General features: G+C 32.3%; 1 protein-coding gene across 1 annotated transcript in view; it reads left to right on the top strand.

The window, feature by feature from the left end:
* Window positions 1-19,801, top strand: part of FAM227B (family with sequence similarity 227 member B) — a gene marked incomplete at its 5' end in the record, with an annotated part of 186,650 nt that overhangs the window by 185 nt on the left and 166,664 nt on the right. Inside the window, 5 exons of the mRNA XM_081049965.1 lie at window positions 4,616-4,847; window positions 6,216-6,283; window positions 12,946-12,981; window positions 13,414-13,518; window positions 17,882-17,980. Coding sequence (XP_080906091.1) covers window positions 4,616-4,847; window positions 6,216-6,283; window positions 12,946-12,981; window positions 13,414-13,518; window positions 17,882-17,980 — 540 coding nt within the window. The remainder of the gene's footprint in view (window positions 1-4,615; window positions 4,848-6,215; window positions 6,284-12,945; window positions 12,982-13,413; window positions 13,519-17,881; window positions 17,981-19,801) is intronic.

Below are 19,801 nucleotides of genomic sequence, written 5' to 3'. Positions count from 1 at the left end.
TTATTTCTTTTGAGTAGGCTTTATATTGTAGCCAATAGAATGTCTTGTCAATATTCTCTTCTCTTTTTTCACTTTTAAAAAATTCTAGCCCTATATCCTATCAGAAAAATTTTATAGATGTTTCTGTATAATTTTGCTAATATGAGAGTTTTGTCTTTTATAGCAGGGGTGCCAAAAAATGTATATAAGTGGACACTTTGGTCAATGTTGCTCAAGCAGTAGTTCACCATAACACAAGTGTCTGGACACTGATGGTAACCACTTTGAGCACCTCTTGTAATTGCAGAGGTCAAACGTGACTTGTATTCATCTTTTGTTATGGGTATATATTGAGTATTACAATTAATACAGATTTTTCTTTTTTAAAAATGTATATACATTTTTTTGGCACCCTCTGTCTTCAAAATGTGTTTTTTATTTTGAAAACTCCAGTTTCCATTATGTGTGACTACTGACTTCTGGAGTTATTGGGTTCGCTGCAGGTTTTCCATTGGGTTCATGCACTTGTGAGTCTGAATGTCAGGTTTGTTTTGTATTGAGGAGTGTCAAAAGCTAGGATAAAGATGTTAGTGTAGAAGACAAAAAGAACAGGAGTCTTTTCTAAAATGAGGTGTATAGATATTTTGAGTAGATTGAACTTTAATTTGTACTTACTTATGCTTAAATATAAACAGAATTTGCTGTGACTAAACTGTTGACAGTGGAGTTTCAAAAATATCTGTCTTTAAACATCTATTTTCTGTTCTTATATTTGTTTAAATAAATAAGGTTTTGTTTGTTTGTTTGTTTTGTTTGTTTGTTTTTAATGTTTTGGAAAAGAATTGAGTTCCCTTTAGGAACAAATAGAAAATGAAAACATTCTTAGCTTACAAAAGTTTATTTCAATCAGTGTAGCAGAGCCAAATATTTTGAACTACTTTCTGGACAAGCTTTTTGCAACAATTTTGATTTAAATAATGATGCAAATGTGCTGTAGCCTAATCACAATGTTTGGCATCTTTTTTAATGTCAAGGGAAAGGGACTATAGTTAACAGTAAGCGAAACTCAGCAAATAATTATGGAGACATTTGGACTATACCATCATATATATTTGAGGACCTATAACTTCAGATTAAAGTTCTTGATTATTTGAAGTGGAAAATATAGTTACTCTGTTCAAATTAAGAATAATACTCATCAAATCAAGATCACAGGATTAAGCCAGCCCTTCACGAAAGATGGAATAAAATCAAAATTAAAGCACCACGCTTGTATGCAAAGGACAGCATCTGTATTGATAGCCTTCAATTTTTATCAGATAGCATTTGGTAAAACGACATATCCAGTTGTACCATTTTGTCATTTATGGGTTTATCTGTACATTTTTTCTTATTGTCCAGATTTCCCAACCAACTTGTATTCAATAGTGTCTTTTTAAAAAAGGTTTGTGTTTATTTATGCATTGCCAAACTACTGGATATTTTAAAATATCCAGGAATAAAATGACTGGATATTTAACTTTTTGTTTGCTGGATAAAACTTTTGTCTTATAAACAACAGTAGAAAAAATAACTTCCTCAGATTCATTTAAGAAATATTTTTGAGCACCTACTGTGTGCCAGCTACACAGACTTTCAGAATATATCAGTAAATAAAAATAGGGCAAAGATCCCTGCCTTCATGAAGCTCATTTTTCAAATGGGGCATATTATAAACAACAAGTGAATAAAACAGAAAAGAAATTAAAATTCTAAACTGCTTATGGCTTCCTGGAAAACCTGTCTACTTAATTTTCTTTTCTTCTAAAACATAAAAGCAAAGGTATGTGTCTCCACGGTTGTGTACTGGTTAAGAACAGAGGCTCTTGTGTCAGATCGCCCATGTTCAAATCTCACTCTGTTACTAAGTAGCACTAGAACAGTATCTGGAACCTACATGTTACATACTAGTTTCTCATATCTTGTGCTTCATCTAAAACCCTCCCATTTTGGCCAATTTTTACTATTTCTGTCTGTCTTTTGTAATTTTAACATTTCATACCTTCTACTCCTATCTTTCCCCTCTTCCTATGTCGTTATAGTCTTGTGTACTTTCTTACCTTCAGTCATTTCTCTTCTCATTTCTCCAGTCATCAATTTCCACATTCTCTGTTTCTCCCCCTTATAATAATTTGTCACCATTATGTTTCTTTTTTTGTTTTCATAAAAGTGTTTTTATGTTTTATTTTTATAACATCCTTTGGTTGCACAAGTGTATCATTACCAATTCTCTTACTTGTCCTAGTCATTCATTCATTTAATGATTTTTATTCACTATCTACTATTTGCCAGGTAATGTTCTGGACACTGAAGATACAACAATGAACAAAACAGAAAAATTCCTGCCCTTATGGAATTTACATCACCTCCATCCTTTTGCCCTATTACTCTATACTGTCACACATTTTTATTCCTTTACAGTTCTTTAGGTACTGAAGAGTTGGTTTGAATTCCTTCCTTCTCTATATATCAATTTGATCTTCCCTGTTACTTATTTATTACCTTTTGTCTTTTCTTTTTGCTTTCAAGTGACTTTAATCTATGGTACTTTTGCTTTCATGTGACTTTAATCTATGGTACACGTGGTACTTTAATTCATCTTCTCTTAGGGCATCGATGTCAATTTTTGTTAACAGGCCGTCTAGGTTTGTAATGTAGACCTGGAGAGTATGCAGATCCCTACTGTGATTTTTCTCAGATCAAAGGTACTTTATGGTAGTCAGAATAATTATTTCAATTCCATTCTTTTTATTCAGGGAATAGCTGTTTTATTTATTTGCTCAACCAACCATCCATCCATCTATCCCCATAAAAACTATGTTTTCAAAAGTGGCTGTTATTCTGGTTTGACAATGTTTATCTACAAGTATTGTATCCTGTGATCATATCTTATTCTCCTGAAATCTTTGTATTTTTTTGACACATAATACCCAGATGGTTGTGTGTCTTGTTTAAGATGTATGTTTGTATTGTCTTGTACACCTGAAACTAATAAAAAAAATAAATAAATAAAAAAGATGTATGTTTGTAGGATTAGGGAGAGGACACTTATGTATCTAAGTAATATTATTTGTAAAATGGCAGGGGGACTCAGATCCCTCTGGGAAAGTTTTCCAACATTAAAAGCTGAGTATCATTTAGGATTTAGGTACTTATTATCATTAGAGAGCACAATTCATAAGTAAACATATATGATGGGTTTAATAAGCTTTTAAAGAAAGAAAAAGGGAAGTGGAATAGACCTAGGCAGCTTTAAAATTCCTGATCTGCAGACTGCAGATTTATTCCCATTTAGCTACATTTCCAGAATGTCTCACCCAAAGTCCATTAAAGAGTTTCATCACGTGCAAGTTTCCTACCATTCCAGAGCATCTTCTTATTCACAAACCTTTAATTATGTCGCTAACTTTCTATTTTTTGCTATTGATTATATTGAAAGATAATCTTATATTTGCATTTGAAAATATGAATGTGATGATTCCCCTTCCATTCCTTTCATTTCCCTTTCTTTTCTTCTCTTTCCTTCCTCTCTTTCCGTTCCTGAACAATTTTGTCCTAAAGCCATTTGGGAGGCAAAATAAGGCAGGTGTCCACATTGGCAAGGGGAAGGGTACTATGGTAGCACAGAGCACACTCTCTAAACTCAACCACAGTGAGGAAGATGTCCATGTGATACGAAAGGTGTCAGAGTTGAAGGGAACGAGGATGGTATCCACCTGTGGCCAGGAGTAGGGGTGGAGGGTGGTTTGGGAGGTAGAGAGGTAGGCTATGGCCTAGTATGGAAAGTCAGAGCCCAGATGGGGATAAGGAGGGTGTCCTTGTAGAATGAGCAGCCAGGCAAGAGCCTAAGCAGGATGAGAAAGGCATACAATAGAGAAGAGGCTGTCAGTAGATCAGAGAGATTGGATACTAATCACCTGAAAAGATTTGATCAAATAAGTGTGTGTGTGTGTGTGTGTGTGTGTGTGTGTGTGTGTGTGTGTGTGTATGACAGCAGCTAGGTCTTTCATCGTTGGAGCAGGTAATTATAATATGGAAAGAGAGAAAACTAGAATGTTTGTAATTGGAATTAGAGGCATCAGTGTAAAGTTATGGTTTTAAATATATAGAAACCAAGAAAAGACTGAGGAACTAACAACACACGAGTATGAAGCTTAAACGTAATGTGTGATACTGATTACACATTACACTAATCCTTTTGCTGTAAAGGACATTATTGGTCCAGTTGATGAAACATGAATAAAAGCTGAGGATTAGATGGGAACAATGTATCAATGCCAAATTCCTGATTCTGATGGTTATATTTTAGTTATATAGGAGAATGTTTTTGTTTTTAGGAGATACACACTAAAGTAAGTATTCAAGGATGACTGGGCATCAGTCAAGTAAGCAATTTGTTTTCAAATTATTGAGGAAAAAGTTTTTTGTAAAGTATTTGAAACTTCTAAAGTTTATAATAGTTTTAAAATTAAAAAAAATACATTTAATTTAAAAAATGCTGTGCAATAAAACCTCAGTTTTGGCTCATTGACTTTGAACTCCATCATTTAAATTCATTAAAAATGATTTAAGTTGTATTCTCTCACATTTTTTGCAGGATTATTGGCCAAGGGAAATTTGTTTTAAAGATAATGATAAATGGGTAGACACTCTGAATAAAATAAAAGAAGACAGTTCATATGCTTCAATTTATACACATTTATGGGAAAATGTCCCTAGATTATATGATGCACTCGTGATCATGGAGTCAAGACTAGAGGAATGTTCAAGTCTTTTGGAAAACCACGCCTCTAAAATATTTGAGTGGGACAGCATAATATCTGGGAAAGGTAAACCTTATTTTTAATATATGAATAAAGTAGTAATCAGTTTTGTGTGTGTGTGTCTGTGCCTGTGTGTGTGTTCTCATAAAGAATCCTAAGGCACAAAATATTTAAAAACATAAAAAAATATTATCTTATTTTAAAACATATTCATTTCAGAATGGTCCAATACAAAGTTTTTAATTGAACATAAACATGTGGATTCAAAGAAAGTATTGTTAGGACAAAGCCTCAAACAGTTGTGGACTTTGTTAAGCTGGAGCGGAGGTAACTGAGTATCAGGCAAACAGGATTGCATCAACTGATACTGGTACAGGAGACGAGCAAGTCAGCAAGGGTCAGAATATAAAAGACAGAAATACCCAAACCCCAAAGTAAAAGTGGTGAGAGTTGATCTATCTTAGTTGGTTAGCTTGTAGGAAGTATTTAGCATTCAGTACTGAACAGCTGCGGACTGCATGAAAAGCAGATCTGCTAGTAACAATAAACTTTACTTTTAAGTATTTATCTAACTTTTTTCTTATCTAATTGTTTTTATTAACACTTTCAGTATAGTTTTTAGATACTAATGGTGATTCTTGTCTTATTCTTGATTTAATAGGCAAACTTGTCGTATATAAGCCTTAAAAGTGCCGATATCGGTTATACTTATAAAGTATTCGCCACGTATTAAATTAATTATATTATTTAGATATTTAATATTCTGTTATGGACCTTGATTTTTCAAATTCTGAGAATGTGTTTAAATACACTATTAAATCTACTACTTTTTAAAAGATTTTCTTGTTGAATTTTAAATTATATTTAATATAAAATATTTTTGAAATATATGTAGAGAGCACATGTGCACACTTTTAAAAAATAATTGTATGTATATTCATTGTGCTCAATATGTAAATATCAGAGCTTGGACTCAAGTCTAGGTTACCTGATGTCAGACACCCCCCACCCTGACCCCCACCATAGTCTTTCACTGGGCTATACTTCAAAGCACTGTACTTTATTGAATTTAAGATGACCATGAAACCACCATTGTAAGTGGCTGAGCTATTTGAAATACATGGGCTTGTTCTGTAGGAAGGGATTGAGGTAAAACTTTAGATTAGAAGCCACTACTGAAGACATATTAGTTGGAACATGGCATTTCTAAAAAACAGAAACAGAAGATATGATAATTATTTATTCATTCAGTTACTATCGTGTGTCTAGTATTACGCTTATCAAAACAGCTCGTTGATCCTATTGAATATTTTCATGTATAATTTATTTAAAGTATTTAATTTCTTTCACTTTTAAAGGATATATATATATATATTTATATATATATTTATACACACACACATATGTATGTCGTGAATTCTCATTTTTTTAAAGGTTCTCAGGGAAAATTGGAAAGATACAAGGCATTTCTAAAGAAGTACCACAAGAAAAAGATGATAAGGGTATGGCATTTGTTTTCATATTTCTTAAAAAATTATATTTCCACAGAAAATATAGTCACTATAATTCCATAGATAATTCTTTTTTTTTTTTTTTTTTTAAACATCTACCCAAGCATTTAATAGACAGTCATGAAGCATGAGTAATAGGATTTGAAACAGATACTTGGAGTCTGACTGACATTTAGAATAGTAAATATTGAGGAATTTGATATGTTTCTGCTGGTATCTGAATTTCCTGCTGAAGTTTGATTAAAACAAACAAACAGACTCTCCATAGGTTCTGAAGTCTCACGATAATTCTTTTTTAATTTCATTTTAGTCTTTTATATTCTGTCTGTCTAACTCTCTGTGTTTTTAAAATAGCTGGACTCATATTCTTCTTTACACTCACAATATTAGAGTGCTGGCATTTTCACATCACTAGAAGTTCTTTGAAGACTTATTTTAATGTATACATTCTATCCTCCTGTTGTTTAGTAATTTATACCTTATGCTTAGTAGTGAATGTCTCATATCAGTTCCCTTCTGAAAGAAAAAAATTAAGAATTCTTTTATATTACCTTTAGGATTATTTTGTCAATTAAAAAAATATCTGAGATTTTGATAAGAATTGTAATTGACTCTTAAATTATTTTTAAAAACTTAGTCCTTTTTAAAAATACATTTTAAACTATATAATGTTAAAGCTAAAATAGCTAGTGCCAACACTAGTCTAGCACCTAATTGTTATTTTTTTAATTTCAAAATTACTTTTATTGTTTTTTTCTGATTATGACTAAAGTAGTCATTTAAAAAAAATTAAAAGAAACATAAACACTAAAAAGAATAAAAATCCTAATTCTATTATTGATAGGTAAATCACATATATCTTACTATTTAATTAACACTTTCATTTTTCTTTTAAAAAAGTTAGAACAATCAGATTAAATTATATATTTACAACAATTAAAGGTGTTACAGAATTTTCCTAATGTAATAGCCCTTTTGTTAGATTTTTAGGTTAGTGTGCGTTATTCATTATTACTTACAAAGCTGCTATAAATATATTTAGAGCTAAAGATTGTTCTCATCCAAGATTATTTTCTTAAGATAAATTTCCAAAAGTGGAACCGTATGGGAAAAGAAATATAAAAATCTAAGTGTTTTGACACCTATTGACAAAATGTTCTCTAGAAACATGGCATAAATTTATATTTGTAATAATAGATTTTGTGATTGATCTCTTATCCATTCCCTTGCCAACATTTAATATTACATATTTTAATGTTTGCAAAGTTGATAGCATAAATATTATCAATTTCACACTAACAATTTTGGTTGTTTTGTTTTTTATTAGTCTTTGTGTTTCTGTTATTGACAGTTATTTAGTTATGAACTTTGGCCAATTTTTTGCTTTTTTTAATTTCTAAGAGCTCTTTATGCTTTTAAAATATTAACCCTCCTCAGTAACATATGTTATATGTATTTATATGTATAAATATAATTGGCTTTTAATCCAAAAGTATTTTGTGCTATATAGAACTTTATATTTTCATAGATCTATAATTCTCTATTGAAATTTTTTGCCTTTAGTGCCATAATATTTAAGAAAGGATCTTCATCTCAAGATCAAAGATACATTTACCTGTATTCTCTTGTATTATTCTTACAGATTGATTTTTTAATCCATACAGTGTTTATTTTGTGTAAAGGAGTAAAATATAAGGGTCTTATTTTAGCTTCACCAGTAAATTTGTATGATTTTCTTTGTATAAGTTCCACACACCTCCCATTAAATTTACTCCTAGGTATCTTAAATTTTTATTCATGTCAATGAGGTTATTTTTTCCATTATGTCCTTAAACGGGTTTTAGCTGGCATATGGGAAATTATATTGGTATATGAATATTATTCAACCATGTTAGTTTCTCATCTTGTCTCTGACTTGGGAAATTCTACTAGTTTGTTAAGTATAATTTTTAAATAATTTTTATATAATTTTATAATTTTTACACACTATCTTTTTACAGATTAATGCCATTTATTTTAATCCCGAGCTTATTAAAGATACATCGATGTGGATGTAGATTAGATATTTGGGCATACCTCACTTTATTGCACTTTGCTTTGTTGGGCTTTGCAGATATTATGCTTTTCACAAATTGAAGGTTTGTGGCAACCCTGCATCAAGCAAGTCTATTGGTGCCATTTTTTCAACAGAATTTTTTCACTTCATGTCTCTATGTCACATGTTAGTAATTATTGCAATATTTCAAACTTTTTCATTATTAATATATTTGTTATGATGATCTGTGATCAACGATCTTTGATGTTACTATTGTAATTGTTTTGGTGCTCCAGGAACCATGCCCATATAAAAACTAAATTAATTGATAAATGTTGTGTGTTTTCTGATTGCTCCACCGATAGGCCTCTCCTTTCTCCCTCCCTTCCGGCCTTCCTATTCCCCTATATGGAATAATATTGAAATTAGGTCAGTTAATAACCCTACCATTGCATCTAAGTGTTCAAGTGAAAGGAAGAGTTGCATGTCTCTCACTTTAAATCAAAAGCTAGAAATAACTAAATTTAATCAAGAAGGCATGTCGAAAGCTGAGATAGACTGAAAGCTAGGCCTCGTGTACCAAACAGTTAGTCATAACAGTTAGGTTATGAATACAAAATAAAAGTTCTTGAAGGAAATTAAAAATGCTAAAATAGTAAACATAAAAATGATAAGAAAGCAAAATAGCCTTATTGCCAATCTGGAGAAAGTTTTAATGGTCTGGATAGATCAAACCAGCCACAACATTCCTTTTAGCCAAAGCCTAATCCAGATCAAGGCCCTAACTCTCCTCAGTTCTATGAAGGCTGAGAAAAGTTTGCAGAAGAAAAGTTTGAAGCTAGCCGAAGTTGGTTCATGAGTTTTAAGGAAAGAAGCCATCTTCATAACATAGAAGTGCAAGGTGAAGCAGCAAATGCTGACATATTAATAGAAGCTGCAGCAAGTTATCTTAATTATTAATATAATTAATGAAGGGGGCACCCTAAACAATAGATTCTCAATGTCTACAAAACACTTTCTCCTGGAAGAAGATGCCAGGAGTTCCAGGACTTCCATAGCTAAAGGGGAGAAGTCAATGCCTTGCTTCAAATTGTAAAAGGAAAGACTGACCCTCTTGTTAGGGTCAGCTAGTGATTTTAAGTTGAAGCCAATGCTTATTTACCATTTGAAAAACCTAGGGCCCTTAAAAATTACGCTAAATCTCCTATGCCTATGCCCTGTAAATGGAACAACAAAGCCCGATGACAGCACTCCTGTTTACAACATGGCTTACTGACTATTTGAAGCCCATTGTTGATACCTACTGCTCAGAAAAAAAGATTTCTTTCAAAATATTACCACTCATTGAGAATGCACCAGGTCACCCAAGAGCTCTGATTGAGGTGTTCAACAAGACTAATGTTGCCTGCTAACACAACATCCAGTCTGTAGACCATGGATCAAGGAGTAACGTTGACTTTCAAGTCTTATTATTTAAGAAATGCATTTTACAAGGTATAGTTGCCACAGAATGTGATTGCTCTGATGGATCTGGGCAAAGTAGGTTGAAGACCCTCTGGAAAGGACTTACTAGCATGGATGCATTTAAGAACATTTGTGATTCATGGGAAGAGATCAAAATATGAACATTAACAAGTGTTTGAAGAAGTTGAGTCCAGTCCTCATGGATGACTTTGAGGGGTTCCAGACTTTCAGTGGAGGAAGTAACTGCAGATGTGGAAAAAACAAGAGAACTAAAAATAGAAGTGGAACCTGAAGATGTGACTGAATTGCTACAATCTCATGATAAAGCTTTAATGAGGAGTAGCTTTTTCTGGATGAGCAAATAAAGTGGTTTCTTGAGATGGAATCTATTCCTGGTGAAGATGCTATGAAGATTGTTGAAATCACAACAAAGAATTTAGAATATTACATAAACTTAGTTGATAAAGCGGCAGTAGGGTTTGAGAGGATTGACTCTTATTCTGCTGTGGGTAAAATGCTATCAAACAGCATCACAGAGAAATTGTGAAAGGAAGAGTCAACCCATACGGCAAACCTCATTATTGTCTCATTTTAAGAAATTGCTGCAGCCACCCCAACCTTTAGCAACCACCACCCTGGTCAATCAGCAGCCATCAACATCGAAGCAAGACCCTCCACCAGCAAAACAATTATGACTCAGCAAAGGCTCAGATGATGGTTAGCATTTTTTAGTAACAAAGTATTTTTTAATTAAGGTATGCACATTGTTTTTTAGACATATGCCATTGCTCATTCAATAGACTACAGTATAGTGTAAACATACGCACTAGAAAACCAAAACATTCATGTGACTTGCTTTATTGTGATACCTGTTTTATTGTGGTGGTCCAGAATTGAACCCACAATATCTCCCAGGTATGCTCATAGATTAGATACAGATATAGATATCACTGTGCTCAAAAACTTGAAAAAAATCTGCATGGTTTGAAATGGGGAGGAAAATAACTTACTCTGATGATAACAAAATCTACTTTCAGCCTTTAATCTGTAAATGTGGCAGATGACATTAACAGCTTTTTAGAAGTTGAACCATTCTTATAGTCTTAGGATACACTTTTTTAATCTATGCTTTACAAAATATGATTTCCTTATTTGGCTATAGTATCCAAATTATACTAACTCAGAAATTAGTTACTTAGTTTTTTCTCTCTTTCCATTTTATAACTAGTTTGTAGAATATTGGGATATCACTTTTTTTTTGTATGTTTGGCAAAAGTTGCCTATGAACTTTTATTGATTTATATATTATTTATATTTTGTAGAGAGGATTAGGTAGGTTGGTAGAAAAGCTGTGTGGAAGTTAACAGGTTCCACAAATACCAACTTTGGTAGATTGTCAAAACATAATATTGAATGAAAACAAGATACCAAAAAAAATGTACAGTTAATATCATTTATTTATATTTAAAAAACACAAAATTTTTATATTTTATATGTATATTTATAATATATGTATGTAAAAGTATTTTAATGAAATGGAAACAATACAAACCAAGTAGATAGTGACTATCTCTGGAAAGAGGAACACACGAATAGAAATAGAAGTAATTGTAAAAGAAGATATAAAGTTTTATTATATATAATTATATAGAAACTATGTTTTCTCTTTTCGAATAGTCTTAAGCATACTTAAGCAATACTAAAATGTCAATAGCAATCCATTCTAGGTTGTGGGAACATGGGAGCACTGGTAGTTATAATATACTATTCATTATAATTTCTGTATTTTTTAATTTTCAAAAAAAATTCAAAAATTTTCACTGTTGAATTTTATCAGAATCTGTTGAAATTACTTTTAGATGACATATTAACAAAAGTTTTAATTATTATTTTTATTGCCAAATGTGTTTTATTGTATTTTTTAAATCAGGATTTTAACATGTATTATTTATATTTTGTGGTACCTTTTCCAGGTTGTGTAACCAAGAACTAGTTTTGTATTATCATTACTGTTTCTTAAAAACCCACTTGTTTGCTTTCTTTGCTTCCTACAGAAGCCAGGACTTGAGATTAACAGTAACATCTTTCTAAATTTGACCCCATCTATATTGACTATTTATATCTGAAACTCTCAAGCACACAGTTTCTTTCTTTCATAATTGGTCTCACTTTCCCTAAATAGTCTTCCTTTTTATTCCTTTGCACACTTTTTAAAATGTCAATAATGTGATTCTCTTTCTGTTAGCAATCTGTTATTAGTCTTTCAAATTTTTTCCTATGTCATCTCCCCTATAACATATGTATTATGTAATGTGTTCGTATAAAATTTGCCTGTAAGATTGGTTATTCGAGAAGAAAGTGAGGATATGGAAATTAGTAAACAATATATCAACATGTCTAGATGATCAAAAATTTATATATACAGAAGGCTACTTATTCTCTGTGTAAAGTGGTATGGTGAACATGGATATGTGCCACATCAATTCACCTTCAAGGAAGGACTGCTGCCCTAGCTGCTAAGAGTGCTGTTAGAGGGCACCCTTCAGCTATCCCTTTAGGGGTTGCCTGACCTACAGAGAACTTCTAAAGATATGTTTTTCCAGGAACCACCAATATCCAATGATTGATCAAGTCGGCGGCAGAAAGGCCTGGCTATTTCAACCCAATGCAGGACAGCTGTAATGGACCCTTTCAGCCTTAGAGCTCTTTGTGGGGTCAGTTGAGGCTGTGAGACTTGCATCATAGCTGACTTCTCCATCTTCCCAATCCTGCCTCTCCCCTTGCCTTCCACAGATACTTCCATAGCTAAAAGCACTCCCGATAAATATTCTGAACAGTAACTCCACTTCAGACTCTGTTTCCCAGGGACTCCAAACTGCAGGAAGTAGTTTGTTTATATTTATGTTACAGCCTTGTCTCTTTGTATTCTGTTTGTATATGTCTCTTATTCTCCTCTTGACCTATGACTTGAGGACAACAGCCATGTTAGTATTCCTAGCATTTAACACAGCAACAGCATTCTAGGCATCACTAGGAGATACACACACACACACACACACACACACACACACACACACACGTTAAATGAACAGTTACCAAATATAAAAATTATTTAATTTAGAATTTTAAAGATTTTATTTTAAATGTTTTCCAGCTTTCAGATCAAATGGAGACAAAGAAGAATATAGAGGTATTTAAAAATTCTGTTTTATAAGATTATGTATCAAAGTATTACATGGAGGTAAAAGAATGTTTATAATAGTATAGATGTAGCTATAAATAGAGATAGGGAACAGGTATGCAAGCTTCCTTTTCCTGCCTAGTCCATTTCTTTCCATATAGTCTAGCTAAAAATTTTGATCATTTGAGTTATGTCAAATTAGTCCTGAAATATAGTTTTGTTTTGCTTTTGGATTTGGTGTATTAATATGCCAGGGCTCTTAATTTCAGAGAAGCAGAAATATGGAGATTTTCCTTAGGTGGGATAAATATTTTTCATTTATTTTTGTAATAAGAAATAAAAGAATTACAGTTAAGTATTTATTTGTCTTTTTGGTCATGTGAAACTACTAAACTGAAAAGAGTGAAGTAATTACCGTTATGTGATATTTCTTCTTTCTAGGGTTGCAACTTTTCAGGATTCAAAGCAAATGAGCTCACTCAACTACCCAGACATTTGGATGCTGAACGAATTTATCTTTTTATTTTAAAAGCCCACAACTTTGATGTATGTAAACATTATTTTATTTTTATTATATGGTAAAATTTGAGAATATGATTTAATGAATCAGACCTTTATTTAAAGATCTGACAATTATGGGTATAAACAAGATTTAATCCTTTGGGCATTAAGTCTGGCAGGAAAGACCAGTGATGTTTAACACCTTGGTCAACAGAAGAGTGTATTAGATTCTTTTCCTGCCTCAGGTGTTTTAGGTTGCTAATGTGCATTGGCTTGGCAAGTGACTGTACCAGATGTTTCCCCTCCCTCTTCCTGCTCTGTCAGCTCAGGATATTTTAGCCAGCTCATTTTGACCCTGAAATAACTTATGAGAGCTCTTCCCTACAGCACCACTTTTGAGCTTCCAAGTGCCTGGGAAATTTTTGAGTAGTGTGCCTGCAGGGTAGCCAATTGATGAAAAACTACAGGCATAGGAATGCCAGAGGTAGACAAGGGTTGGGTGGTTACTAGTATTGATTTCCCACCCACTTAAATATAGGTAGTTACCTAACGAGGTGTCTATTTCCTGGAGACTTAAACAATACTTCTTGTACCCCCAGGCAGATTCCTTTCAGACAGTTCTCTGAAATGGACTTGGCCCATAGTAGGTCTTCTTCCCTATTCCTCAACCCCAGGCTTTCTGTGGCTTTTTATTTCTCAAAACAAAATCCCTGTTGTTTTTTCTCCTACTACAGTCCTCTATAGTCCATCAGAAGGAGCATAATCAACCATTAAACCTGGATGAATCCATTCCAGCCATTATTTTCTGCCCTTTCTTCACTCTCTTCAAGATGAAAGAGAGTGTATCTCTTCAGTGTTTCATCTTCAAGATGAAGTGTCCCAAGAAGTAATGTGTGATTAACCTATTTGGATCTCCTATTTGCCCCTCAGTTAGGAAATCACTGGGCACCTCAACTGACATCTCCGCCTAGAATGATGCAGTAATGACACTCTTATTTTCCATGCTAATACAAATTTTTTTTCAATTCTCTTTTATATATTTCTGGGATTTTTGTGAGAGGGAAGGCTTAGTCTGCCCTCTTAATAAAATCACCTGATCCATTTTTATAAAGAAAAACTGTAGATGCTGATTGTTATGTCTGGGTCGTGAGCACATTTATTTCTTTCCCCAACTATATTTCCCAAAGTTACCTCTAGAAAAAGGTTTTATTGCTATAAAAAGAAATTAATAAAATTATTGTTAAAATAATTTTATGAATATTGTTCTAGATCATCTATAATATTCTTTCTAATGCTAACATTTTGTGTTCTAAGATGGGACTGCACTTTAACCATTGACATATACACCTAACACAAAACACAAGGCAATTACATAAACAAGGCATAGAGACGTATAGCTATGAGGAATTTTTAGTATGGTTGTGTTATTGAATACAATTGGATATGGGTATTATTGAAAGGAATAGGAAAATGAGGAGTGGAAGTAGATATGAGCAGTTAGGGGGAGACATGACCAGCAACTGGGTTAGGATATTATGAGTTTATTTATCAAAAGCATATCTGGGCATAGATACCCAGTATTTTGGTTGTTAACACCCCTCCTTGATTTCAAGAAAAGAATTTAAATTGGCTTACTAGAGCATATATAATGCAATGGTATTAAAACAAATAAATCATGAAATTAGAGTGAAGAGAAAATAAGGAAAATAAAAATAACAGAGAGAAGGTTATTTTATAGAAATGCTACAAATAACAAGGGACTGAATTTATGAATCGAAAGATTAGAAAGGGGTTAAAGAGCTACTGTTACATGCTTGAAGGTGTGGAAATCCATTGAATTGATTGAATTCCCCTAATCCCATCCAAACATCCCTGTGCATACAGTCATAGATTAAGTTTCTTGATAAGAGAAAAATGTATATTATCCCTTGTGCCTCCCAGAATAGAACCTTGGCTACAGGCAATGCTCAGTAAAAATTTTTGAATCAAATGAAAAGGGGTCTTTGTTATGGACATAAGAGGAGAAAGCTGAGCCACAAGCATACTTATATATACAAATAGAAATTCAAGAGAACACTAGAAGTAATTTTGTCCAACCTAGAGTCAATATTAGGAGAAACAATTCCAAGTCAGATAATATATAGGTTTTAAGGTATATTTATATTTACATGAATCACAAAAAGTATCCCAAAGGTGGATGAGGTTGAGTGGGTAGGAGCGGAAGGAGAGAAACATTTAAGTTTTTAAGCTAGGTTTGGGTTTTCTTCTGCCAATTTCCAATTTTTGGTTGTTTTAACTAAATATTGATATATTTTAAAGAATTTGGAATTTTCCAGAAAAAGAAGTTAGTGATACTAAACTCAACCAAACCTTAGAATAGAATCAATCATGCAATTAGTTTACATTAAAAAGCATATTTGCAAATAATTTAAACAAAAGTATTCAGCTTTTCCCCAGCTATTTCAATTTTCTACTTTTTTCTTTATGTACTTTACATATGTTCTTTGTAATTAAGAAATACTAAATTTAAGTTGATGCTGTTACCAATGTACTCCATACTAAGTGGCCTGTGAAAAAGAAGTGCCCCCACAGAATGATAAATAATCTTCTTAGTATAAACGTTGCATGGTGCCTTCTTTTATAGACTTGAGGAACAGGAATTTATACTCATGTATTTCATTAAAAGAAATCTTGAACTCTACTGAATCTGGAATTTAAAAACTTTAGTTGAATTAAGATAAAATGATATATTGAATGTGTCTATTTAAACCAAAATTTATAGTCTGTATTAATCATGGTAAATAGATTTAACTTTATGTGCCAATTTTGATCAATTGCTTAAAGAGAACACTATGTTTAGGTAAGATCTAGGGTTATAATGGAGTTCACTGGAATAGAATTCCATGATTATTGAAATGTCTTCAGTACAAAAGGGAAATTATAGCATGTATCTTGAATTTTTGCTGTCCTTCTAGCCTATACTGTCATTTCAATACTACTAGCCAAATGTGATTATTAAGTATTTGAAATGTGGCTAGTGCAACTGAGATGAATTTATTTTATTTATTTTAATTAATTTATAAATTAATTCAAACAGTAATACTTGATTCAGTTATCAAAAAAATTTTTGGTTATGGTTGGAACAAAATAACAACCATGTATGTTATAAGGTCTAAATATTGATCTAATATTTATGATGAAAATTAGTGTTCACACAATGTTATATATAGATGATGTTTTACAGAATTGTATACTTGAAACCTATGTAATTTTACTATCCATTTTCACCCCAATAAATTTTAATTAACAACAACAAAAAAAACATGTGCTGCCTTCAAGAGACACATCTCAGCTACAAGAACAAATATAGACTCAAAGTGAAAGGGTGGCAATGGACACTCCAAGCAAATGGTATTCAGAGAAAAGTAAGTGTAGCCATACTGATATCAGATGAAACAGACTTCAGGATAAAAAAAGGTAACAAGAGACAAAAATGGACATTTCATAACGATAAAGGGGACTATACAACAAGAAGACATAACAATCATCAGTATTTATGATTGACCGTGGCCAAGACATGGAAACAACCAAAGTGTCCTTCGATAGATGATTGGATAAAGAAGTTGTAGTATATACACACAATGGAATACTATTCTGCCGTAAGAAAAGATGAAACCATGCCATTTGCGACAACATGGATGGATTTTGAGATTATAATGCTAAGCAAAATAAGTCAGACAGAAAAAGTAGAGCCATATGATTGCACTGATATGTAGTGTATAAAACTGAAAACAACAAAATAACAAGAAAAGCAAATGATGAAATAAAACTCATAGACACAGACAATAATTTAGTGGTTACCAGAGGGTAAGGGGGGAGGGGGTGGTAAAGAGGGAGAAGGGGGTCAAACACATGGTGATGGAAAGAACTGACTCTGGGTGGTGAACACACAATGTGAGATATAGATGATGTATTACAGAATTATACACCTGCAATCTGTGTAACTTTGCTAACAATTGTCACCCCAAAAAACTAATTAAGAAATAAAAATAAAAATAAAGAAAATTAGTGGTCAAATTAAGATGTTCTCAATTTATTTCAAAGACCTAGTACCAAAAAAGAATGTAAAATATTTCATTAATTTTACAATTACATGTTGAAATGATAATATTTTAATGTAGTTGGTAAAATAAATATATCATTAAAATTAATTTCACGTTTTACTTTTTAATTTTTTTAAAGTGGCTACTGGAAAATTTAATATTGCATATATGACTCAACATTAAATTTCTACTGACGAGTGCTAGTCAATAACCATTGAACATGTACTCTTTAGAAAGCCTACTTACATTAGCATGTTTTATAATGTATTTTAACTTGATCTCCATTTGTCTTTTTTTTTCCATAGGAAAAAGTTCTTAAAATCTGGAAGACACATTTTCTCTCAGAAGCCTCTATTGCTCTTTTGCATGATTCCTTTTGGTGGTGGTTTCTCCATAAATTTAAGGTATAATAATGATACATTTTAAACTTCATTTTTAGGTTGATTTGAAGCACAATTCATTTTTTCAGTAGAGGTAGCACTGGTACAAAAATTGCTTTTCGAGATCCATTCACAGAGCTTGGTTTCTTAGTATTCCACACATGTTTGAAATCCTGTTTGAAATCTAGAGTTCCTTTAGGGGAGTAAAGACTTTAATGTGGATTTGAAAGAAGCTAGGTCTTCATTAATCAGAAAAACATTAGTGAAATCAAACATTGTGGTGAATAATAAAGTTGTAGCTTTACTCAGTATTATAATGTGCTAATAAATACCAAACAGAAAACCCACTGCAAATCAGTGACATTAAAGGTTTTCATTTAGAAAACAGTTTACAGATTAGATAGACAGAGGGTCCTCACTCAATTCAAAAAGATAGACTCTGATTAGGATTTAAACGAGAAAGACGTGGTTATCTTAGAAACGGTAAGAGAATAATGTTAGAGAATATGTGAGCCTAGAAACAGTGGTGAGTATCAGTGACTGCTGTGTGGCCTCTGGATCTGGAAGAATGGATAACAGAGCGACTCAGGGGATCACAGTCTAAGCATTAAGGTGTGCCACCCCACCAAGGAAGCCTGAAAATGTACGCAACCCTCCACCTTTCCCCAGCTCAAGTTACCCAGAGAAAACTGCTTATGAATCCTCACAGAAATTTCATACCATAAAGGAATGGGTTTACCAATTTTATATACAAACCAGTGTTAGTGCTTTATGTTAGAATCATTAATGCAATTCTAGGTAAGAGTATCTCTCCTATATTTCTGATATTGTTATGAGCTGGAGGAGGCATAGGAAGTAGTATAGCAATTCTACAAGGGTAATTACCTAGAGAAATTTAAGAAATCAGCAGAGTTTCTTTACCTTAAATTATTTTTTCTAGATCTGGATCCCGAATTGATGCTTTTCCATGATAACAGAGATAAATCTTACTTTTCCACTTAAATCTGTTAGGATTATACATGAAATGTGTTTGAAAGAAACAACCTAGCAAAGTTCCTAGTAACTATTTTGTCAGACCATAATAGTATTTTATTATTCTGAACAAACACAGATTTGACACAAAAATATTAATGCTCCACTACACTTATAGGATTATTCTTGGAATAAGAAGGAATTAGGAAATGTTTTTACTTTTAAACTATTCTTTTCTGAAAGTAAATGTCATAATTTTAAAATATTATTATCTAATAATATTTCCAGTATCATTTCTGATTTCTGATGTGTTTTGTGGAGCAATATTTCATTCAGCCTGATCAGTGTTCTTCTAGTGTTCTAGGGGGTAATTTGGGGATCCAGATCCAATTGAAGCAACCTTTCCATGATTTAACCAGAACACTTTCTCTTTCACCTGTTTTGTTTATTGCATTTCATCTATGAATTTACATCTAAGAGGTTTCGTTGTTTAAAATATACATATTGAGACCAGTGAACTAGATAAATAACATTACCTCTTAGGTCCCTAAATCCACTAAAATAAGTGTGGTGGAACACCCACATATTTTTACCATCACTGTGTGGAAATAAAACCACTCCTGAATATTTCAGTTTTGTTAGGTAAGCTTCTATTTCAAACTATCCTACATTTTCAGATGAATATAAAACACAAAAATTCTATCTACTTAGTGACCCACTTTATGAAAAATAAATAATACTGATTTTACAACTGGAATATAATTAAACCCTGAGCCACTTATACAATTTAATTACTTATATATGTATATATATATATATATATATAGAAAAATATATATTGAAAAAATGTATCATCATAACTCTAGAATATAG

This window comes from Rhinolophus hipposideros, assembly GCF_964194185.1.
Source record: "Rhinolophus hipposideros genome assembly, chromosome: 5".
Classification (NCBI taxonomy): domain Eukaryota; kingdom Metazoa; phylum Chordata; class Mammalia; order Chiroptera; family Rhinolophidae; genus Rhinolophus; species Rhinolophus hipposideros.
The sequence above is the reverse complement of the archived record's forward strand: the minus strand, read 5'-3'. Positions and strand labels throughout refer to the sequence as shown.